This window comes from Tympanuchus pallidicinctus, unplaced genomic scaffold, assembly GCF_026119805.1.
Source record: "Tympanuchus pallidicinctus isolate F22 unplaced genomic scaffold, pur_lepc_1.0 scaffold2, whole genome shotgun sequence".
NCBI lineage: Eukaryota > Metazoa > Chordata > Aves > Galliformes > Phasianidae > Tympanuchus > Tympanuchus pallidicinctus.
In genome coordinates this window covers 119,019-139,588 of record NW_026294721.1, presented here as the reverse complement: position 1 = coordinate 139,588, position 20,570 = coordinate 119,019, and the positions used below count along the sequence as shown (strand labels likewise).

General features: G+C 54.8%; 1 protein-coding gene across 12 annotated transcripts in view; it reads right to left on the bottom strand.

Moving 5' to 3' along the window:
• Window positions 1–20,570, bottom strand: part of DYSF (dysferlin) — a 72,477-nt gene that overhangs the window by 29,684 nt on the left and 22,223 nt on the right. For 7 of the 12 annotated variants that reach the window (XM_052682926.1, XM_052682929.1, XM_052682930.1 and 4 more), the window contains 19 exons: window positions 19,905–20,060; window positions 19,670–19,801; window positions 18,964–19,130; window positions 18,615–18,729; window positions 18,429–18,534; window positions 17,173–17,315; window positions 14,835–15,008; window positions 14,054–14,147; window positions 13,821–13,898; window positions 13,333–13,514; window positions 12,674–12,814; window positions 11,639–11,668; window positions 11,482–11,508; window positions 10,318–10,419; window positions 9,532–9,693; window positions 6,690–6,855; window positions 6,457–6,530; window positions 4,375–4,437; window positions 670–768 (listed from right to left, as the gene is read on the bottom strand). In XM_052682926.1, the coding sequence (XP_052538886.1) occupies window positions 670–768; window positions 4,375–4,437; window positions 6,457–6,530; window positions 6,690–6,855; window positions 9,532–9,693; window positions 10,318–10,419; window positions 11,482–11,508; window positions 11,639–11,668; window positions 12,674–12,814; window positions 13,333–13,514; window positions 13,821–13,898; window positions 14,054–14,147; window positions 14,835–15,008; window positions 17,173–17,315; window positions 18,429–18,534; window positions 18,615–18,729; window positions 18,964–19,130; window positions 19,670–19,801; window positions 19,905–20,060 (2,211 nt within the window). The remainder of the gene's footprint in view (window positions 1–669; window positions 769–4,374; window positions 4,438–6,456; window positions 6,531–6,689; window positions 6,856–9,531; window positions 9,694–10,317; window positions 10,420–11,481; window positions 11,509–11,638; window positions 11,669–12,673; window positions 12,815–13,332; window positions 13,515–13,820; window positions 13,899–14,053; window positions 14,148–14,834; window positions 15,009–17,172; window positions 17,316–18,428; window positions 18,535–18,614; window positions 18,730–18,963; window positions 19,131–19,669; window positions 19,802–19,904; window positions 20,061–20,570) is intronic. The other 5 variants (XM_052682932.1, XM_052682934.1, XM_052682931.1 and 2 more) reach the window with 1 other exon arrangement.

The following is a 20,570-nucleotide window of genomic DNA, read 5'->3' as shown; positions in this document are numbered from 1 at the left end:
GGAGAAGCAAAGGGCAGCTGCACCCCAACAGATCCAGGACAAGAGTTGACCCAAGCCTGAAGGCAACACCATCCAAAGGGACAGAGACATCCCTGCCATCCCCAGCTGAAGATCAGAACTTTGGCAACCCTACAAAAACAAAAAGTGCAGCGCAAGAGCTCCAGGTTGTGCCCAGGTGGCCCAAAGGGTCTTCCATCATCCAGGCTGCTCCTTGCTGGGCGCGTTTCCCATAGGACCAGGCAAGGTTTACGCTGCTTTGGTCCTACTTGGATTCTGTGTTATTGTTGGCACTCCTTGCAGTGGGTCACCTAAATCCATCCCCCCCCACCACCGCCACCCCTCAGCAATCTCCACTTTTCCTTGTTCTCCCCAGAGGGCAGCATTCCCCCCTCTCCTCCACCACGTAGTGAAACAGCAAGATCTCAAAGGCTGTGAAAGTGGAAATGCTACCGGAACACACCTTGCAAAGAAAGCCAGCTTTTCAAAACAGAATAAATGGTTGTTTTTAACAAAATCACCTGGGGAAAATCATCAAATGTTTGGGTTTTTGGTTTGGTTTTTTTTTTTTTCACCTTGGAAGAAAGAAAGTCTCGACACTCAGAAACAAAACCAAGCAGAAGAACATCACAGCTGGGGTGCAGCGAGGCGGACCCAAGGCGGGCCACTTACCTGCAGGGTGTCAAAGCCCTTCTCCAGGTAGGAGCCACACTTCTCCCTCTCCCCTGTGGAAGCGTAGAATTTGCTCCACCAGTCAATGAATTCTTCCTCCTGGTGGCAGAGAACAGCGCAGTGACACAGCCCTGCGAGCGCAGCCCGGCGGCTCAGCTTACCCCCACCCATGGGGCTCAGAGTCACAGAACACAGAGGGATGGAGACCTCTGAGATCCCCGCCGTGCCGCAGAGGAGCGTTTGCCCCACCTGCTGTTCAAACAGCATTCCAGCTCTGGGGGATGCTGTTCCAAGAAGAAAACGGTTTTACGAGAGCAGCGCTTCTGAAAGCGGTGCAGGCGAAGATGAAGGGGCTCTGACTGCGATTCCTGAAACATTCCTGAGAAATAATGATGTCTTATTTTAGAAGTCCGCAGAATTCCATCGCACTGACCTCATGGAGGAACCGTAACGGAGCTTTATTGGGTTTGTATTTTAAGCCAGCGGTGCAGACTCTAAACTGCTGTCTTGAATAGACATTGTTTTTAATAGAAATATGACATAAATGAGCTGCGAGGCCTCCGTGCCTCCCCTCCTTTTTTATTTTCGTTATTTTTATTTTTAAAAATGCTGCCTTTCATCGCTTCCCCTGTTTTATTGTTCAGAAAGCCACGCTCCGACCACCGCGGCTTTACTGCGGCATTCCACAGGTGTTGAGTTATAAAGAAAGCACTCGGGCTAATCCAGGGTATCTTCTGCACCCTGAGACACAGCCAGCTTAGATAATTCTGCTGATTTCTACTGATGGAGGGAAAAAGAGCAGCGGGAATCTTAATGGTGAAGGATGTTCATCCATCCAAATGGAAAAGAGGGGCTGATGGCTGCGCCCTAAGAGCGAATGGCTGGGGATTTGGTTCAGCCATTGGGTGACAGCCAGCAGCGTCCCTGGGGTTTTCTCTTGGACGTGGGATGGGATGGAAGAGGGGCAGGGCTGTTTCAGCCAGAAGAAGCTGAGTGGGATCCCATCAGTGACCCAGCATCTCCCCAGGCACCCAGGGTATCGGGAGAACCCTCAGCAGCAGGGTATCCCTGTACTGACAATCCATGGGCCATCTCCAAAACAAAGACACTTGGATTCAAAACAAATTCCTTTACACTCAGAACCTCACCAACACACTGCAGACCCCTTTGAAGATACAGCATCCTGGATCCAGATAACCCAGAGGGGGTTGAGTTGTGATGGATCTCAGTGAAGGGCTTTACCCAGGGGACACAGACATGGCTGAGCACGTAGCTATCAGGGGCACTAAGCTCCTTTCCTCCTCCAGTCCCCTAAATAAAGACCTGATGTCCAACACAACCCAACACAACTCAACCCAACCCAACCCAACACAACACAACTCAACCCAACCCAACACAACTCAACTCAACTCAACACAACCAAACACAACTCAACTCAACTCAACACAACCAAACACAACTCAACCCAACTCAACACAACCAAACACAACTCAACCCAACACAATCCAACACAACACAACTCAACCCAACACAATCCAACACAACACAACTCAACCCAACCCAACTCAACTCAACCCAACACAACCCAACCCAATCCAACACAACCCAAAACAACCCAATTCAACTCAACCCAACACAACTCAATCCAACACAACTCAATCCAACACAATCCAACACAACACAACTCAACCCAACACAACCCAACACAACCCAACACAACTCAACCCAACACAACTCACCCCAACACAACTCAACCCAACACAACTCAACCCAACACAACCCAACACAATCCAACACAACCCAACACAACTCAACCCAACACAATCCAACCCAACACAACTCAACCCAACACAACTCAACCCAACACAACTCAACCCAACACAACCCAACACAATCCAACACAATCCAACACAACACAATCCAACACAACTCAACCCAACACAACTCAACCCAACACAACTCAACCCAACACAACTCAACCCAACACAACACAACTCAATCCAACACAACCCAACACAACTCAACCCAACCCAACACAACACAACTCAACCCAACACAATCCAACACAACTCAAACCAACCCAACTCAACCCAACCCAACTCAACTCAACCCAACTCAACACAACTCAACCCAACACAACTCAACCCAACACAATCCAACACAACACGACTCAACCCAACCCAACCCAACACAACTCAACCCAACACAACACAACCCAAAACAACCCAATTCAACTCAACCCAACCCAACTCAACCCAATGTGTTTCACAAAATGCACTGGACAGGTCATTTCAGCCTGGAGCAAAAAGAGCTGTGGGAAGCTGAGGATTTGCCTTGGAATGGGTGTGTTGGGTTCTGGTGAACCTCAGCCACGTCACAGGTGGGGAAACTGAGGCACAGACAGGTTACTGGCTGGACAGCAAAGCCAGGAGCAGAACAGGTATGGCAGAACAGAAGTCTTAACCATTATTTTTGCTCTTCTAATAATGTCACATGTCTCTGGGGGAATAATAGATAATCACAGCACTAATAAATATTGCCTCTAGAGAAGCTGAGCCACTGCCCCAGACTCAAGACATCCCCACAGCTCCCATCTGGGCAGCAGATTTCCTGCTGGGAGGAAGCTTTGCAGCTGGGACGAGCAGATCTCTGCCAAAACAGCTCAACCCTTCACGGGTTCACCTCCCCTGATGTTGGTTATCGTGTTTCTGCAGATGGTACCCCGGGTCTCAGCCTTGGAAAACACCACATCCGCACTCCTCCTCTGCTCCAGTGTGAGTCCCAGCCAGGAGACCCCGGCCAAGGCACTGGGATGGATGGGTCACCCTACACCCAGCGAGCTGAGGAAGACTTTTTCATGCTCATCACCTCCCCAAATCCCTCACCTCAAGCTCTTCCCAAGGAGGAATTTTCCCCTGGGTTATCCTCAGCTTATCCTGATCCTTCAGCCCTCTGCAGAGACCTGCCCTGAGCGTGTCCCACACACTGCCATGGGCTGTCCCCAAGCACATCCCACGCCCCAAGCACGTCAACAGCAGTGCCGTGGGCTGTCCCCAAGCATGGACAGAGCAGCAGGAGAACAAAGCCAGCCAGAGGGGACAGCTGGGCTGCAGCACGGGCCATTGGCACCCGCTTCCACTGGGAGATATCCAACACCAAGAGCCCTTCCAGCTGATGGTAACAGGATAAGCCATAAAACATGTGCTTTGATTTTGGAACTAGCCAACACAGCAAATAACCAATCATTCCAAACGGTTTGCAGATTCAGGCTTTTTGTTTTTTTTCTTTGATTGGGATGGCTTTGCTGACTTGCCATTCAAGGGTTTATTTGTGTTTCATACAACCGAAGCGTCCCAAGCCACAGGGAGCAGTGGGGATTCAGCTCCTGTTTTGCCTCGCTCTGTAAAAGCAATTGAAAAAAGAGGAGGATGGAAAACTGCCCCCAAACAGTTCCCTTTCCAGCACGGTTCTTAAAAGGCATCCATCCAAAGCAGGTCGAAAGCACAGAGCTTAGCAGACACCTCCCTCTGTTCTGTGCTTTGTGGGACCCCAGCGACCAGCCCTAGTGGGACATCCACGTCACATCTGCTTGAGTGCTGGTCATTGCAGAAAGAAATGCCTCTTTTTGCTGACCTTTACATACATATACACGTATAGTTCATTAAAGCAATTAATCAAGCAAGTTAGAAATGAAGCAATACCTACTTGAGGCTCGGATCGAGAAGCTGGAGGGTTAATTAGTGCTGAGCTGGTCATGCCCTCCACAAGCTACAAATTAAAATGACTGGTTAGCAACAGGGTTAGAGAAACAATGGTTAACAGATAAAAGCACATTGGAGGAGAAGCGCTGTCTGTCCCAACACGGGGCAGCACCTCCTCCTATGAGCCAAGGGCCATGGAGTCCATAACAGGAGGGGCTGGGGTCCAACTGGGCACGTGGTGGAGTTTGGGTCAAGCAGAGAACACAGCTCACAGCCGTGCCGTGAGGGATGAGGTGATGGTTGGACCTGATGACCTGAGAGGTCTTCTCCAACCTTCAGGTGGTCTTAGAAGCCACTTCCAACTTTAATGTTTCTACAGTCCTATGAAGGAAGATGGTGGGAATGGGTTGGGGTTGGACTGGGTGGTCTTAGAAGCCATTTCCAACCTTAATGTTTGTACAGTTCTATGAAGGAACATGGTGGGAATGGGTTGGGGTTGGACTGGATGGTCTTAGAAGCCATTTCCAACCTTAATGTTTCTACAGTCCTATGAAGGAACACGGAGGGGATGGGTTGGGATTGGACTGGGTGGTCTTAGAAGCCATTTCCAACCTTAATGTTTCTACAATTGTATGAAGGAACACGGAGGGGACGGGTTGGGGTTGGACTGGGTGGTCTTAGTGGTCTTCTCCAACCATAGTGGTTCCTTGACTCTGTGAACCCTGTGATGGTTTTATCGACTTCTGCAGGAGGACTTTGGGGTTGTCTTTCCTGCTCTGCTTCCCACAAGGATGAGGAGCAAGGAGAGAGCGTGGAGAACAAGGAGAGAGCGAGCAGGGCTGACCCACACCATGCACGTGGGGAGGCCACTCGCAGGTCCACGCTCAGCCCTCGCACAGCCAAACCACGCGTGCATCCTACAGAGGAGCAAAGCAGGAAGGCTGAGCCCAGAAGATCCTGCTGCAGAAATGCTGCTTTTGTGTGAACCCCAGGAGCTGCTTTTCATTGCGTTTGCTAACTGCAGCCCTGCACACAGCCTGGCTTTAAGCAGACCTCAGGCTGAACCTCCCCCTCCTCTTGCACGCAATGCACCACGCAGCCTCAGAGCAGAGCAGTTCGGCATCTGTTTGTTTTCTCCCTCCTGACGGGGACAACACAGCAGTCCTTTGTTCCCATCATCCAGCAGAGGGATGGAGGCCAAGCTGGGCAGGCCAGGGAGCAGCTCCAGAGCCACACACCGTGCACACCTGGGAACTGTCCCCATCCTCGTGAAACTGAGGGCTCCTTCATCCCCCGACCCCTCCGCGGGTGTGGGACCACCAGCACGGCCATCACCCAACCTCTGACTGCGGGAGGAATGGGGTCAGGGCCAGGATTTGGGGTTGGGGAGGGAGATGGTGGGAATTCTGAGCTGGCTTTCCAGGAACAAACCGCTGCCTCCTCCCCTGCTCCCCGAACGAAGGGCAGAATTGAAAGAAACAAAAGGAGGAGAATCCACCTGGGATCCAACGGAGCCACTCAGCTCACGTTGGAAATGTTTGCTTTGGTAAAGAAAGCCCAAGCCTTGCTCTCTGAAAATGCTGGAAAGGAGCATTTTTGGCCACCTCCCTCCTCTCCAGGACTGGCCCAAGGCTCAGATGTTTTCAGCTCAAAGCAGCCCCAGGGCTCCAGGCATCTACTGGGGGCTGGAGAACCCCCTGCAGCCCAGTGCCACCCCACCACAGGGATCCCACTGCAAGAATACAATGTCAGAAATCCTCAATGTTGCTGCTGCACAGCCAACCCTCGTGCGGGAGGATATCGCAGCAGGGCAAGCAGGGAACAAAAAGCTCCTCAGTGATCCAAAGAGGTTTGCAAAGGCAAAAATAAAAAGGCTCACAGGGACACAATCCGGTGCACGGCACCAAGGTGGCTGGGTGTGCATAGGAAGAAATGCATCCCCATATTCCTGGGTTTGCTGGGTCCGGGGGGACCTGCAAGGTGCCTGCACCACTGCAGCCCCTCTGCTCCTCACACGGCGCTCCATCCTCTGCAGCCACAGCCCCCCCTGCACCCACACCACGCAAAGCGAGGACTTTCTCCGTACCTGGGTGGGAAGGAGAGGCTCTTTGTCATCAATGTCAATGAGGACATCATCCCTGGGCGTGAGGCTTACATCATCTGCAATGAGGTCAAGGATAAACACGAGCCCCAGCTGTTAGAGACCCCCACAGCCACCTCCCGACGGAGCTCCAGGAGCGAACTCAGCCATGCCCGAAGGTTGGGCACGTTGGCTGTGACACATCCCAGCGGAGCCCCCCACAGCCCCTCCCCACGTACCTGCATGCTCCTGGGCGCCGTCCGTCTCCCCACCGTAGGGGTCGCAGTAGAATTCCTCCAGAGAGCGGATGGTGCACTGCCCCACCACGGGCCTGCGGCCGAACGGCCGGTTGTCGATGATTTTGATGATGATGGGGGGGCTGTAGAGGCTCTCGCTGGGCAGACGCTGCAGGCGCAGGGCAAGGAAGATGTAACCAAATGGGGAGAATTATCTGCGGTTCTATGAAGGTCCCCTCCAAACAAAAGCATTCTATGGATCTTTGAAGATGCTTCCCAGTTCAAACCATTCTATGGTTCTATGAAGATCTTTTCCAACCCAAACCATTCTATGCTTCTTTGAAGACCCCTTCCAACTCAAACCATTCTATGCTTCTATGAAGATCCCTTCCAACACAAACCATTCTATGGTTCTACAAAGATCCCTTCCAACCCAAACCATTCCAAGTATCTTTGAAGATCCCTGCCAGTTCAAACCATTCTACAGTTCTATGAAGATCCCTTCCAATTCAAACCATTCTATGGCTCTATGAATGTTCTTTCCAACTCAAACCATTCTATGGTTCTATGAAGGTCTCTTGCAACCCAAACCTTTCTGTGGTTCTATGAAGATCCCTTCCAGCCCAAACCATTCTATGGTGCTATGAAGAACCCTTCCAACTCAAACCATTCCATGTATCATTGAAGATGCCTCCCAGTTCAAACCATTCTATGGTTCTAAGATCCCTTCCAACCAAACTATTCTATGCTTCTATGAAGACCCCTCCCAGCTCAAACCATTCTATGGATCTTTGAAGATCCCTTCGAACTCAAACCATTCCAAGTATCTTTGAAGATCCCTGCCAGTTCAAACCATTCTATGGTTCTATGAAGGTCTCTTGTAACCCAAACCTTTCTGTGGTTCTATGAAGATCCATTCCAACTCAAACCATTCTATGGCTCTATGAATGTTCTTTCCAACCCAAACCATTCTATGGTTCTATGAAGAACCCTTCCAACTCAAACCATTCCACGTATCATTGAAGATCCCTCCCAGTTCAAACCATTCTATGGTTCTAAGAAGATCCCTTCCAACCAAACTATTCTATGCTTCTATGAAGACCCCTCCCAGCTCAAACCATTCTATGGTTCCATGAAGGTCCCTTCCAACCCAAACCTTTCTATGGTTCTACAAAGTTCCCTTCCAACTCAAACCATTCTATGCATCTCTGAAGGTCCCTTCCAACCCAAACCATTCTATGGATCTTTGAAGATCCCTTCCAACTCAAACCATTCCAAGTATCTTTGAAGGTCCCTTCCAACCCAAACCATTCTACAGTTCTATGAAGATCCCTTCCAACACAAACCATTCTATGGTTCTATGAAGGTCTCTTGCAACCCAAACCTTTCGGTGGTTCTATGAAGATCCCTTCCAATCCAAACCATTCCAAGTATCTTTGAAGATCCTTTCCAACTCAAACCATTCCATCGTTCTATGAAGATCCCTTCCAACTCAAACCATTCTATGGCTCTATGAATGTTCCTTCCAACCCAAACCATTCTATGCTTCTATGAAGATCCCTTCCAACTCAAACCATTCTATGCTTCTATGAGGATCCCTTCCAGCTCAAACCATTCTATGGCTCTATGAAGACCCCTTCCAACTCAAACCATTCCAAGTATCTTTGAAGATCCCTGCCAGTTCAAACCATTCTACAGTTCTATGAAGATCCCTTCCAACTCAAACCATTCTATGCTTCTATGAAGATCCCTTCCAACTCAAACCATTCTATGCTTCTATGAAGATCCCTTCCAACACAAACCATTCTATGGTTCTACAAAGATCCCTTCCAACCCAAACCATTCTATGCATCTCTGAAGATCCCTTCCAACCCAAATCATTCCAAGTATCTTTGAAGATCCCTGCCAGTTCAAACCATTCTATGGTTCTATGAAGGTCTCTTGTAACCCAAACCTTTCTGTGGTTCTATGAATGTTCTTTCCAACCCAAACCATTCTATGCTTCTATGAAGAACCCTTCCAACTCAAACCATTCCATGTATCATTGAAGATGCCTCCCAGTTCAAACCATTCTATGTATTTTTGAAGATCCCTCCCAGCTCAAACCATTCTATGGTTCTAAGAAGATCCCTTCCAACCCAAACTATTCTATGCTTCTATGAAGACCCCTCCCAGCTCAAACCATTCTATGGTTCCATGAAGGTCCCTTCCAACCCAAACCTTTCTATGGTTCTACAAAGTTCCCTTCCAACTCAAACCATTCTATGCATCTCTGAAGGTCCCTTCCAACTCAAACCATTCCAAGTATCTTTGAAGGTCCCTTCCAACCCAAACCATTCTACAGTTCTATGAAGATCCCTTCCAACACAAACCATTCTATGGTTCTATGAAGGTCTCTTGCAACCCAAACCTTTCTGTCGTTCTATGAAGATCCCTTCCAATCCAAACCATTCCAAGTATCTTTGAAGATCCCTTCCAACTCAAACCATTCCATCATTCTATGAAGATCCCTTCCAATCCAAACCATTCTATAGCTCTATGAATGTTCCTTCCAACTCAAACCATTCTATGGTTCTTTGAAGATCCCTTCCAACCCAAACCATTCTATGCTTCTATGAAGATCCCTTCCAACTCAAACCATTCCATGTATCTTTGAAGGTCCCTTCCAACCCAAACCATTCCATGTATCTTTGAAGGTCCCTTCCAACCCAAACCATTCTACACTTCTATGGAGGTCCCTTCCAACCCAAACCCTTCTGTGATTCCCTCCAGCTCCCAATGATTCTCTGGTTCTAACGATTGTCCAAACCAGCTCCACCAGCCAACCCCACAAAGAGGTCCTCACCACTTCCATGAAGAGCACGCAGACGTCAAAGTTGGGGTTTTTCTTGACATTCTTGATGACACAGGACTGCACAAGCTGCCCCCCGCACTCCACCAGCAGGCTGGGGGAGGTGACACTGGCCAGCTGGTAGCTCTTGAGGTTCCTCAGCCCCCAGGCCAGGATCTGCAGGGCAAGAGGAACAAGGAGAAAAGACTGAGCCAAAGGCCTTCCTCTGCATTTGCCTCCAGCCCCTCGACACTTGCAGACCAGGTGGACAGCATGCTGCTGGGAGAGCAACGAACCAGGTCAGCAACTGCTTATCTACCAACAGAGCATCTCTGCTTGGGGGAACCATCGTCCTGACGCGAGGCAGATTTGCATTCTAAAAAGCAAGGGTGGTCCTGGTCTGTGCTGTGCCCCAGGATCTGACCCTTCCATGGGGCTCACTGCCCCAGGTCCAGCTCAGCTGGAGCCTTCTCATCACCCTGGAAATAGGAGGAGTGCCAAGTGCACGAAAGGAACAGAGGATAAATGGAAACTGGTCCACTGGGACAGCTACACCCAGGAGGAGTGGAAGGCACATGGTTTATCCACACAGGGCAAACCTAGAGCCAGATTTGCTGTTATAATGGTATAGGGAGATCTCTGGTTGGTAGCTCATGGGTCAAACCAGTTCCCAGCCCTGCAGCCATGCAGCTGCCTTGCAACCCATTGCAGTGTCGATCCCTAGCAAGGATCCCCATTAAGGATGCCACCCTACCCACGCCACCCTCTTGCTGGCTGCCCCACACACTCCCTGCCACTCACCTCGATGGCCGTGCGCTGCAGGACCGGTTTGATCCCTTGGGGGACCATGAAGATGTTGGGTTCCCGTTGGGGTGGTGGGTAAGGCAGGTCAGAGTCCTCAGACTGAAAACCAAAGAGCAATAGCATCAGCTTGGGATGCCATCCCCATCGCCCTCCCATTCTGGTCCCCCAGAGCTCCCATTTTCTGCTGAAGTCATCCCCACCCTGATGGAGGAGGAGACAAAGCTACAGCTATCCAGCGTCAGCTACAGGGAGGGATGGAGAGCAGGGATGGAGCAGCAGCAGGAGGGGATGGATCAGCACAGCACAGCTCCTTGAGCAGGCAGGGATGCTGTGACGAGCCCCACAAGTACCACCAGCGTACCATGGTGGGACAGAGGGCACTCAACAGCATCACCAAGGAGGTTCAAGCACCAGAGGTCAACGCCACAGCCATGCACCCATTAACTCGAGCCACGGGCTACCCACTGCCTGCAGGTATCAGGACTGGGCTCAGGTAGAGCCCTCCGTGCAGGCTGTGGGCAGAAGGATGCACCCACCACCTCACCAGCAAGTGAGGGCTTCAAAATTTGCCCTCATAGAGCAGGGAGAGGGACCCAGAGCTCCCTGCTCACTGACAGAGGCTGGGCTTGGCACCCTTCCATCAGGAAGGAGCCTGATGGATCACCTGATGGCTTGTTAATTACTGCGAAGGGCACCAGAGACTCAGGGTGGCATTGGGGTTGGGGTCAGTTTTTCAGATGCAGCCCTTGGGGGTCGGTCTGATGGGGACCCTGTGGGGCAGGAGGGCCAGGTTGTGCAGCTCCCTCTGTGGGGTTTCCAGGCCGAGGCAGAGGAAGGGAGGGCGAAAGGGAGAAAGGGTTTGAGTACAGAGGTACCCATCGGAGGAGCCCCTCGTAGAAGAAGGCAGGGGCACAGAGCTGCAGTGCCCCGTCCACACGCAGCAGCAGCAAAGAATGGAGGAGAAAGAGCAGAGAGACGGTTACTTCGGCACGCTTCCCCCAGAGGGGCGCAGCATCTCAGGCACGCTCATCCCACCCAGGCTGACCACCACCCGTGTGCCACTGGGAGCCCAGCTCAGAGCCCACCTCCCTCCTGCAACATTAAACCCCAGAGCGACGGATTCTGCGCCCCCGTGACGACGACGAGATGGGATGGACTCACCTCATCCAGAGCAGAGGACAGCTCGTTCTGTTTGAGGAACAGAAGGAGATTAGGAAACGGAAGCAACTCTCACCCACGAGCCCATCCTAACGCTCTTAAAGCAAAGGGAAAGGGACGCGTTCCACTTTCCCGCCCGGTTGGAGGAGGAAGGCATTACCTCGAAGCCAGGGATGTGGTGGACAGCTGGCTGTGGAGGAAAGACACGTTTTCCATTTGTGCTCAAACAGCAGAGCCCTGCCCCTGCCCCAACACTGGGCTCCCAAATCCCCCGGTGAGGGCAGGGCTTTGTCTGCAGCAGGGAGCACAGCAGGACCCCCAACCCGGGGCTCAACCCCCCAACTCCTGCAGGTCCTGCACGGGGTGAGGAAGGGCTGGGCATCACCTCCTTCATCCCACCAGCAGCTGCAGACCCACGTGGAGGCAGCAAGCAATAGCACAGCCAGCACCAGCATCCCTGGGGGGCACAGCCCCAGTCCCCACAGCAATCCCCGGTCTGGGATCCGGAGCGTCCTCTGTTGCTGCAGCATGCAGGCAGCGGGGTGCTCTGCAGGAGCAGCAGCTGGACCTGCATCCATGCAGGAGAAGGATGCAGGAGCAACAAGACATGCATCCCTGCAAGAGGAGCAGCAGGACCTACATTGGTGCAAGAGGAGCAGCATCTGCATCCATGCAACACGAGGAGCGCTGGGACCTGCATCCCTGCAGGAAGAGCAGCAGGACCTACGCTGGTGCAGGAGGAGCAGCGGGATTTGCATCCATGCAGCAGGAGCATTGGAACCTGCATCCCTGCAGGAGAAGCAGAGGGACCTACACTGGTGCAGCAGGAGCAGCGGGATTTGCATCCATGCAGCAGGAGCAGCAGCAGGACATGCATCTCTGCAGGAGGAGCAGAGGAACATCGGTGCAGGAGGTGCACTGGGACATGCATCCCTACGAGAGGAGCAACACGACCTACACTGGTGCAGGAGGAGCAGCCGGATCCGCATCCACACAACAGGAGGAGCACTGGGCCCCGCATCCCTGCAGGAGCAGCACTGAGCCATGCAGCTCCCAGCCCCCAGCACCCGGACCGGCACCAACCCCCATCCCTCCGCTCTGCTCATCGCGCTCCCACGCTGCAAGTTGCCGAGCCCAGCGGGGACAGCAGAACGGCCGCGCCGTGCTGGGGTGGAGCAGCAGGAGGAGAGCTCACCTTTTCCCTCTGGATGAGCTCGAAGGCAGCCAGCAGCTCGCCGACGTTCCTGCTGCCTTTGAGCACGGGGTGCCAGGAGAGCCGCGGTGCGCGCTGCAGGCTGGGCCGGCACACGCAGCGCCCCATGAACTCATCAGCACCCTGCGAGCAGCAGAGATGTCAGTGCTCCCCCAGCCCCGGCACAAACACGCTCGTTTTTGTGCGTTTAGCTTATAGGGAGGGTGAGGATCCTCTGCCCAGATCCCACAGCAAGAGCTCTGAGCAGGAAGGGATGATCCATAGGGATCGTTGAGATCCACAGGGGTCGTCTGGGGGGTTCTGGGCACGGGCTGCCCCTGGAGGTGGGGGTGGAGGTGTTTGAGAGCTGTACAGACATGGAGCTGAGAGGCCAGGGTCAGTGGGCACGGTGGGGTGGGCTGGGGTTGGACTTGGGGATGTTGGAGGTCTTCTCCAACCTGAATGGTTCTACAATTGGAGTCCAATCCAACCCAAGAGCTCTTTCAGCAGCCAGTCTGGGGAGGATTGGGGTTATCCCCCTGCGAAATGCTGTCACATTAGAAGGCATTTAAGATGCTTTGGGCAGCCGAGCGCACAACCCCACCTGTGGCACCCCAAGCCCTCCCACCACGAGGACCCACCACCAGCACCCTCACACGTACATAGGTGTCGTGGTCGTATATCTCCACCACGATGCTGGGAGGGCACTCAGCCACGTTCTTGGGGTCCCCGAAGATCTCAATCTCGTAGAAGATGAGCGTCTGGTCCCAGGTGGGGTTCAGGGTGTTCTTGATCACTACCGTCTTCTGGCTTTGGTGGAGGAAGGAAACGATGGCATAGGGGTCTGCAGGGGGTGACACAGAAGGGCCAAGGGTGAATCCCAGCCACCTCGGCAGGAGGTGACTCACAGCCACGCAGAGCCCAGGGTCTGAGGGGGCAACGGCCAACCCAGCGTGTCCCAGGAATGCCAGCTCACAGCCCTGCACGCTCAGCTGGGGGACCTCGCACCGAAACGTGAGGACCTCAACCTGCGTGACGGAGCATCCGTGACCTCCGCACAGCCCACAGGGATGAAACGGGGCCACCAAGCACCATCCCAGCACGTCCCCCTCCCCACAGCCACACTCCTGTCCCCGCACGATGGGCTCACCAGAGAAGCTGTCCTTATCCATGGCAGCCAGGTCCCGTGCCTGGTACATGTAGCAGCGGAGGTGGTAGCGGTTCCCATCTGGGATAAATTGAGAAATGGGTGAGAGGAGCAGCCAGGGGTGACCCCCATCCGCACCCAATGGCACCCGACGGCACCCAAGGAGGATGACGGGGTGATGCCCAGCCATGGGGTGCCCCCATTGAGTTTCGTCCTCCCCCCCACATGAGACTCACAGTCGAAGATGCAGGAGATGGTGGGTCTGTTGACACCAAAACTCAGCGTGGAGACGGATTTGCCGTCGTCGCTTTTGTCGTCGGTCACTCCTCCCTGCAAGAGAGGGCAGCATGGCTGCACACCTTGGGGTGTCCGAAGACCTGGGGGCCTTCGCCTCCTGGCACCATGGGGTGAGCTGAGGATCCTCTGCCCCTAAATCCTGGGAAGGAACCCATTGGGTCCAGCCCACGAGGAGCATCTCACACCATCGGTTTAGCCCAGATTTCCCAAAGCATGGTGTAAAGGGAGGGAAGACTGAGATTGGATGTCAGGGGGAAGTTGTGTGCTGTGAGAGCGGTGAGGGGCTGGAACAGCTGCCCAGGGGGGCTGTGATGCTCCGTCCATCCCTGGAGGTGTTCAAGGCCAGGTTGGATGGGCCCTGGGCAGCCTGGGCTGCTGTGAAATGGGGAGGTTGGTGGCTCTGCATGTATCAAACGATTTGGAGCTTCATCACCTTTAAGGTCCCTTCCAACCCAGGCCATTCTGTGATTCCATGATTCAGGGTTGGTGACACCAGGGGCTGGGTGACAGCTGCGACCTCCCCAGTGCTGCATCATGGCTGCGATGCAACCCAACCCTCAGCCCACGGTGGCTCACAAGAGGGGGGGAGGTCGGCCCAGAGCAGGGGTGAGGGATAAATCCAAAAGGGACGAAGCCCCATCACAGCAGCCCTGCGCCGCCGCCGCCGGTTCTCATTTCGTACGTTAGCAAAGAGCAGATGGCCGGCGGTCGGGGACCTACCAGGGCCCCCTCCAAGGCGAACACGGCAGCAGCCCCGGTGCGCTCCAGGGGCTCCATCCTGCGTCTCCAGCGGCGGCGGCGGAAAGCGTCAGTGCGACGGGGCCGCAGGTGGAAGCGCCAGCCCAGCAGGGAGGCGTATTCCCAGCCTTCACCGTCCTGCTCGTCCTGCTTGTGCTGCGGGGAGAGAGATGGGGGCTCAGCACCACCAAAGAGAGGGGGGGGTCTCCTTGGGTGAGGTTGTGCCCGGGTTCTGCTCGGCTTCTTGGAGCTTTCCTCTCTGCTCTGCTCTCGTGATGCCCCCATCTGCAGCACTGCGTCCAGGTGTGGAGCCCCCAGTACAAAAAGGGCAGGGAGCTGTTGGAGAGGGAGCAGAGGAGCCACAGAGATGAGCAGGGGCTGCGGCATCGATCACAAAGGCAGGCTGAGGGAGCTGGGCTCGTTCAGCACGGAGAGCAGAAGCTGCAGGGTGACCTCAGTGCAGCCTGCAGTGCCTGAAGGGAGCCTGCAGCCAGGAGGGGAGGCAGCTGTGTGCAAGGGGAGATGGCAGCAGGACGAGGGGAAACGGTTTGAATGGGGGGAGGACAGCTGGAGGTTGGATGTCAGGGGGATTTCTTTAGAGAGAGAGAGGTGAGGGGCTGAACAGCTGCAGAGAGGCTGCGATGCCCCGTCCATCCCCAGAGGGTTGGAGGTTGGATGGGGCCCTGGGCAGCCTGGTGTAGCCTTAGATATGGAGGTTGGCCCTGCATGCAACAGGGGGTTGGAGCTTTGTGATCCTTGAGGTCCCTTCCAACCTTGGCCGTTCTGTGATGCTGTGAGAAAGACAGGGAGCTGTTGGAGAGGGAGCAGAGGAGCCACAGAGATGCTCAGAGGGCTGCAGCACCTCCCTACAAAGGCAGGCTGAGGGAGCTGGGCTCCTTCAGCACGGAGAGGAGAAGCTGCAGGGTGAGCAAAGTGCAGCCTGCAGTGCCTGAAGGGAGCCTGCAGCCAGGAGGGGAGGCAGCTGTGTGCAAGGGGAGATGGCAGCAGGACGAGGGGAAACGGTTTGAATGGAGGGAGGGCAGCTGGAGGTTGGGTGTCAGGGGGATTTCTTTAGAGAGAGAGAGGTGAGGGGCTGAACAGCTGCAGAGAGGCTGCGATGCCCCGTCCATCCCTGGAGGGGTTGGAGGTTGGATGGGGCCCTGGGCAGCCTGGTGTAGCCTTAGATATGGAGGTTGGTGGCCCTGCGTGCAACAGGGGGTTGGAGCTCCATCATCCCTGAGGTCCCTTCCAACCCCGGCCGTTCTGTGATGCTGTGTGAGCTGCTGTGGGATTCCCAGCAGTTCTGAGCCCTCCTGGGGTGGCTGTTTGTGAAAGGTTGAGGGAACTGGGATTGTTCAGCTTGGAGCAGAGAAGGTCAGGGGAGACCTCATGGTGGCCTGCAGGACTTGAAGGGAGCGGATGAACAGGAGGGGGAACGGCTGTTTCCAAGGGTGGATGGTGATGGGACAAGGGGAATGGTTTAAAGTGAGCCAGGGGAGGTTTGGGTTGGATGTGAGGAGGAAGGTTATTGCACAGGGCGGTGAGGCACTGGCACAGGTTGCCCAAGGAGGCTGCGGATGCCCCAGCCCTGCAGGCATTCGAGGCCAGGCTGGATGTGGTTCTGGGCAGCCTGGGCTGCTGGTTGGCGACCTGCACACAGCAGGGGTTGGAGGAGATGAGAGCTGTGCTCCTTTTCAACACAGGCCGTTCCGTGATCCTATGATTGGCACGGCTGCCCATGGGGTGGTGGGCTCACCATCCTCAGAGGTGCCCCAGAATCATGGGGACGTGGCATAGGGACGCACACAGTGGGTCGCTGACGCTACGGCTCTTCACCCTGCATGGCCGTGTGATTCTGTGACCTCCTCGCTAGGCTAATTGTCCCAAAGCCAAGAAGGGATTTCTCTCCCCAGACCTCTGTCAGCCCTCAGCCTGGGACCCTTTGGGAAATGGGATTGGGGTCCCCAAACATTTCCATCCCAAACTTTCAAGAGAGAGAGAGAAAAAGAAGGAAACTATTCCCAGGAACGTCGCAGCGCTGCGGCTTCCACAGTCCAATGGCACCACCTAGAGGGGAGCGGGGCTGGGAAAGGGCATGGAGCCCGGGTGGCCAGCACAGCCTGGATCCGTATCTTGTCCCCCACCCCACAGCCACCAACACCCAGAGATGCCACCACCACAAACAGATGCTGACCTCACTGGTGAAAACCACACAGCTTTCCTGTTTCAGGCCCCCAGTGCCACAACCCCCAGCATCTCCCCCCACGTGAGGACGCAGCCCCGAGCTGCTCCCAGCCCCTTTCCCCTGCTCTCACCCCACCTTCCTGACTGTTTCCATCTGTGCCAGGTCCCTGCTGCGCAGTCGCACCCAGCGCCGGCGCCGGTTGGTGTGGTACATCTTCTCAGCTGGCACCCAGGCCTTGGGCCGCCGGTCCGGAGGGATGGTGATGCCATACTCCCAACCTGGGGGGCACGGGGACGGCAGGGTGAGGGTGGGAGAAGGACCCCCAACTCGCCTCCCACCCCTCCTCACATCCAGCCACATCAGAGGGGGGATGGGTGAGTTTTAAGGTCCCTTCCAACCCAAATCCACATCATCTTATGGTTCTATGATCTTTAAGGACCTTTTCAACCCAGACCTAAGCCATTCCATGATTCTATGATCTTTAAGGACCTTTTCAACCCAAACCAAAGCCATTCCATGATTCTATGATCTTCAAGGACCTTTTCAACCCAAACCTAAGCCATTCCATGATTCTATGATCTTTAAGGCCCCTTCCAACCCAAACCCAAGCCATTCCATGATTCTATGATCTTTAAGGACCTTTTCAACCCAAACCCAAGCCGAGCCATGATTCTATGATCTTTAAGGACCCTTGCAACCCAAATCCGAGCCATCCTACATTTCTATGATCTTTAAGGACCTTTCCAAACCAAAGCTGAGCCATTCTATGGTTCTACATTCTTTAAGGCCCCTTCCAACCCAAACCCAAGCCATTCTATGGTTCTATGATCTTTAAGGCCCCTTCCAACCCAAACCCAAGCCATTCTATGGTTCTATGATCTTTAAGGCCCCTTCCAACCCAAACCCAAGCCATTCTATGGTTCTATGATCTTTAAGGCCCCTTCCAACCCAAAACCCAAGCCGTTCCATGGTTCTATGATTTTTAAGGACCCTTCCAACCCAAATCCAAACCATTCCATGGTTCTGTGATTTTTAAGGACCCTTCCAACCCAAATCCAAACCATTCCATGGTTCTGTGATCTTTAAGGCCCCTTCCAACCCAAGCCATGCTGCAGTTCAGTGATCTCAGATGCTCACCAGCCCTCTCTCCCCAGAAGCCAGGTAAGATGCACCCAAAGAATGCTGCCTTTCCAGCAGCGAAGCGCTGCCCCGCAGACCCAGACAGGGCCAGATCCCCAGGGACAGGGAACACCAGGGGCTGAGCCCTTCTCCTGAGCTGCCACCACAGCAGCTGACACCTCCATCCCCAGATGGGAGCATGGAAAGAAACCCCCAGCGGGCAGAGTTCAGAGGCTGAAGCGGCACGGGCACCCGAATCTGCCCCCTCATACCTTTCTCATCCACGGCTCTGTTGAGGTCGGTGTCCCACTCCACGTCTTCCCACTTCCAGCCCGGAGGACACTCGATCTCATCCTTAGGCAGAACCTTCTCCCCATTCTGCGGGACACCACGAGGAACAACGTCCACCCATCGCCCCCCTCTTTGCGCAGCACCCCGGGGATCCACTCGATCCTTACCACATCAGTGTAGGCGTCAGCCATGTGGATCCACTGCCCGCCCGGCAGCCGCACCTGGTTCTCAAACACCTCCTCCACGAAGCTCAGGTGCCCCGCGTCCGCCTCGTGCAGCATCCTGCACCCAGGAGCGGTGCTCATCAATGGGGATCCCACCCCGCTGCCCCCGAGCGCCCACCTCCCCAAATGGGAGCTGCAAACCTGGGGCTGTACCTTGGGTCGTCACCCAGCAGCCATACAACACCTCGACATCGCTGCGCGCCAAGGATGCTCTGGGGGGGTGACCTCACCCCCAACTCCACATTTTAGGGGCTCCCAACCCGCGCGGTTTCGCAATAAAAACATCACTCACGTTTTCTCCGGGCAGATGAACCAATCACCGGCCCAGGTCCAGCCCGTGGAGGGCTTGAAGCTGTCCTTGGGGAGCTTGATCTTGCCGGTGACATCGGAGTATTTGGGGTAAGTCAGGCCGGTGGTGCCCCAGTTCCCCACCAGTGCCAGCTTGGTCTGATTCTCGTACTGAGATCCCAGAAGAGATTTGGTGTTAGCAGTGGGGTGAGAGGTACAAGGGGGCTGTGGGCGAGCTGGTCCAGTGAGTGGCAACCCTGCCCGTGGAGGGGGGGCAGGGAGCTTTAAGATGGGCTTTAAGGGCCCTTCCAACCCAAACCACCCCACGGTTCTAAGAAATACTTGAAGGACACGCAGGTGTGATGCTTAGGGACGTGGTTTTGTGACAGCAGTGCTGGCCCTGATGACCTCAGGGGGCTTTTCCAACCTAAAGGACTCTGTGACTCTATGAACTCGCAGCCCATCCTGAGCACCAACTCGTGGGAAGAGCCTCTCGCACCCAGCAGCCCCCAGCCCTCCTGTGGGCAGCCCCAGCTTCCACCCCCAGCAAGAGGGAGGAGGATGGGAACCCGGATCCCCCTCCACCTCGCCAGTGGAATCAGCTCTTCTCTAGGTCAGAAGGGAGCCCCACAGCACCCACACCCTGCTCCCTCCAGGAGGACCCGCAGAGCAGGGGAACGCAGAGCGGATGGACCCTGCCAGATGCTCACGGTTTCAGCGAAGACGGAGAGCCTCCCCTCAGCGAATTGATTGAACTCCTTCTCGTCAACAGAGAGCCCAAACCAGAGCTGGACGCGGATCTGGGCTGGGATCCGTGGCCCCATCGCCTCCTCCTGGGGGTACTGCGGAAAGAGCGGCGCACAAAACAGGAGAGCGGTCCCAGGGAGCCGCCGCGGGGCGCACGAGGAGCTGAGCTCTGCAGGCGCGTGCAGAAAGGCCACGAACCTTCAGGAAGATGGTCTGCAGTTTGCCACAGTTCCTCCCACAGCAGCTGGGGCCACCACGGGAGTAGAGAACCTCGTGGGCCGGCACACGGGCGTAGGCAACGCGCCTCTCGCCCCGCAGCATCCAGATCACCACGTCTGGGAGGCTGTTCTGGGGCTGCAGAGGAGTGCGGGCGTTACAGATCGACGCAGACCCCTGACCCCAAGGATTCCAGGCCCCATCGCCAGCTCACAGCCTATAGGGCTGAGCAACCCGGCCCCGCATCCCACCCGGGTCGTGGCTGTCCATTTGGGTTGGGAATGAAAGCAACACGAAGTGCCAGATGGAAGAACGGACCACGACACCTCTGGGGCTCGCAGTGCGTTCAGTTGGAAGGGATCTCGGGGGACCCGCGGCCCAACCTCTTGATTTAAGATCAGCTCTGGGATGTGACGTGTAAAAGGAAGCTCAGGAAATAAAATGAGCAAGTGAATATTCCAGCTACTGCCGGAATCCTGGTTACTGCTACGCCTTCCCTACGGTGCGCGGCCACGGATCCACACGGATCTCACATGAAGCCCCACTGACTTTCGGGCCTCCACATAACCTGCCACGTAAAAAGAAACCCAAATCTGCAGTGGTAAACGACCCAAAAGACACAGGAGTTACCTGAAACCCATCCTGCTG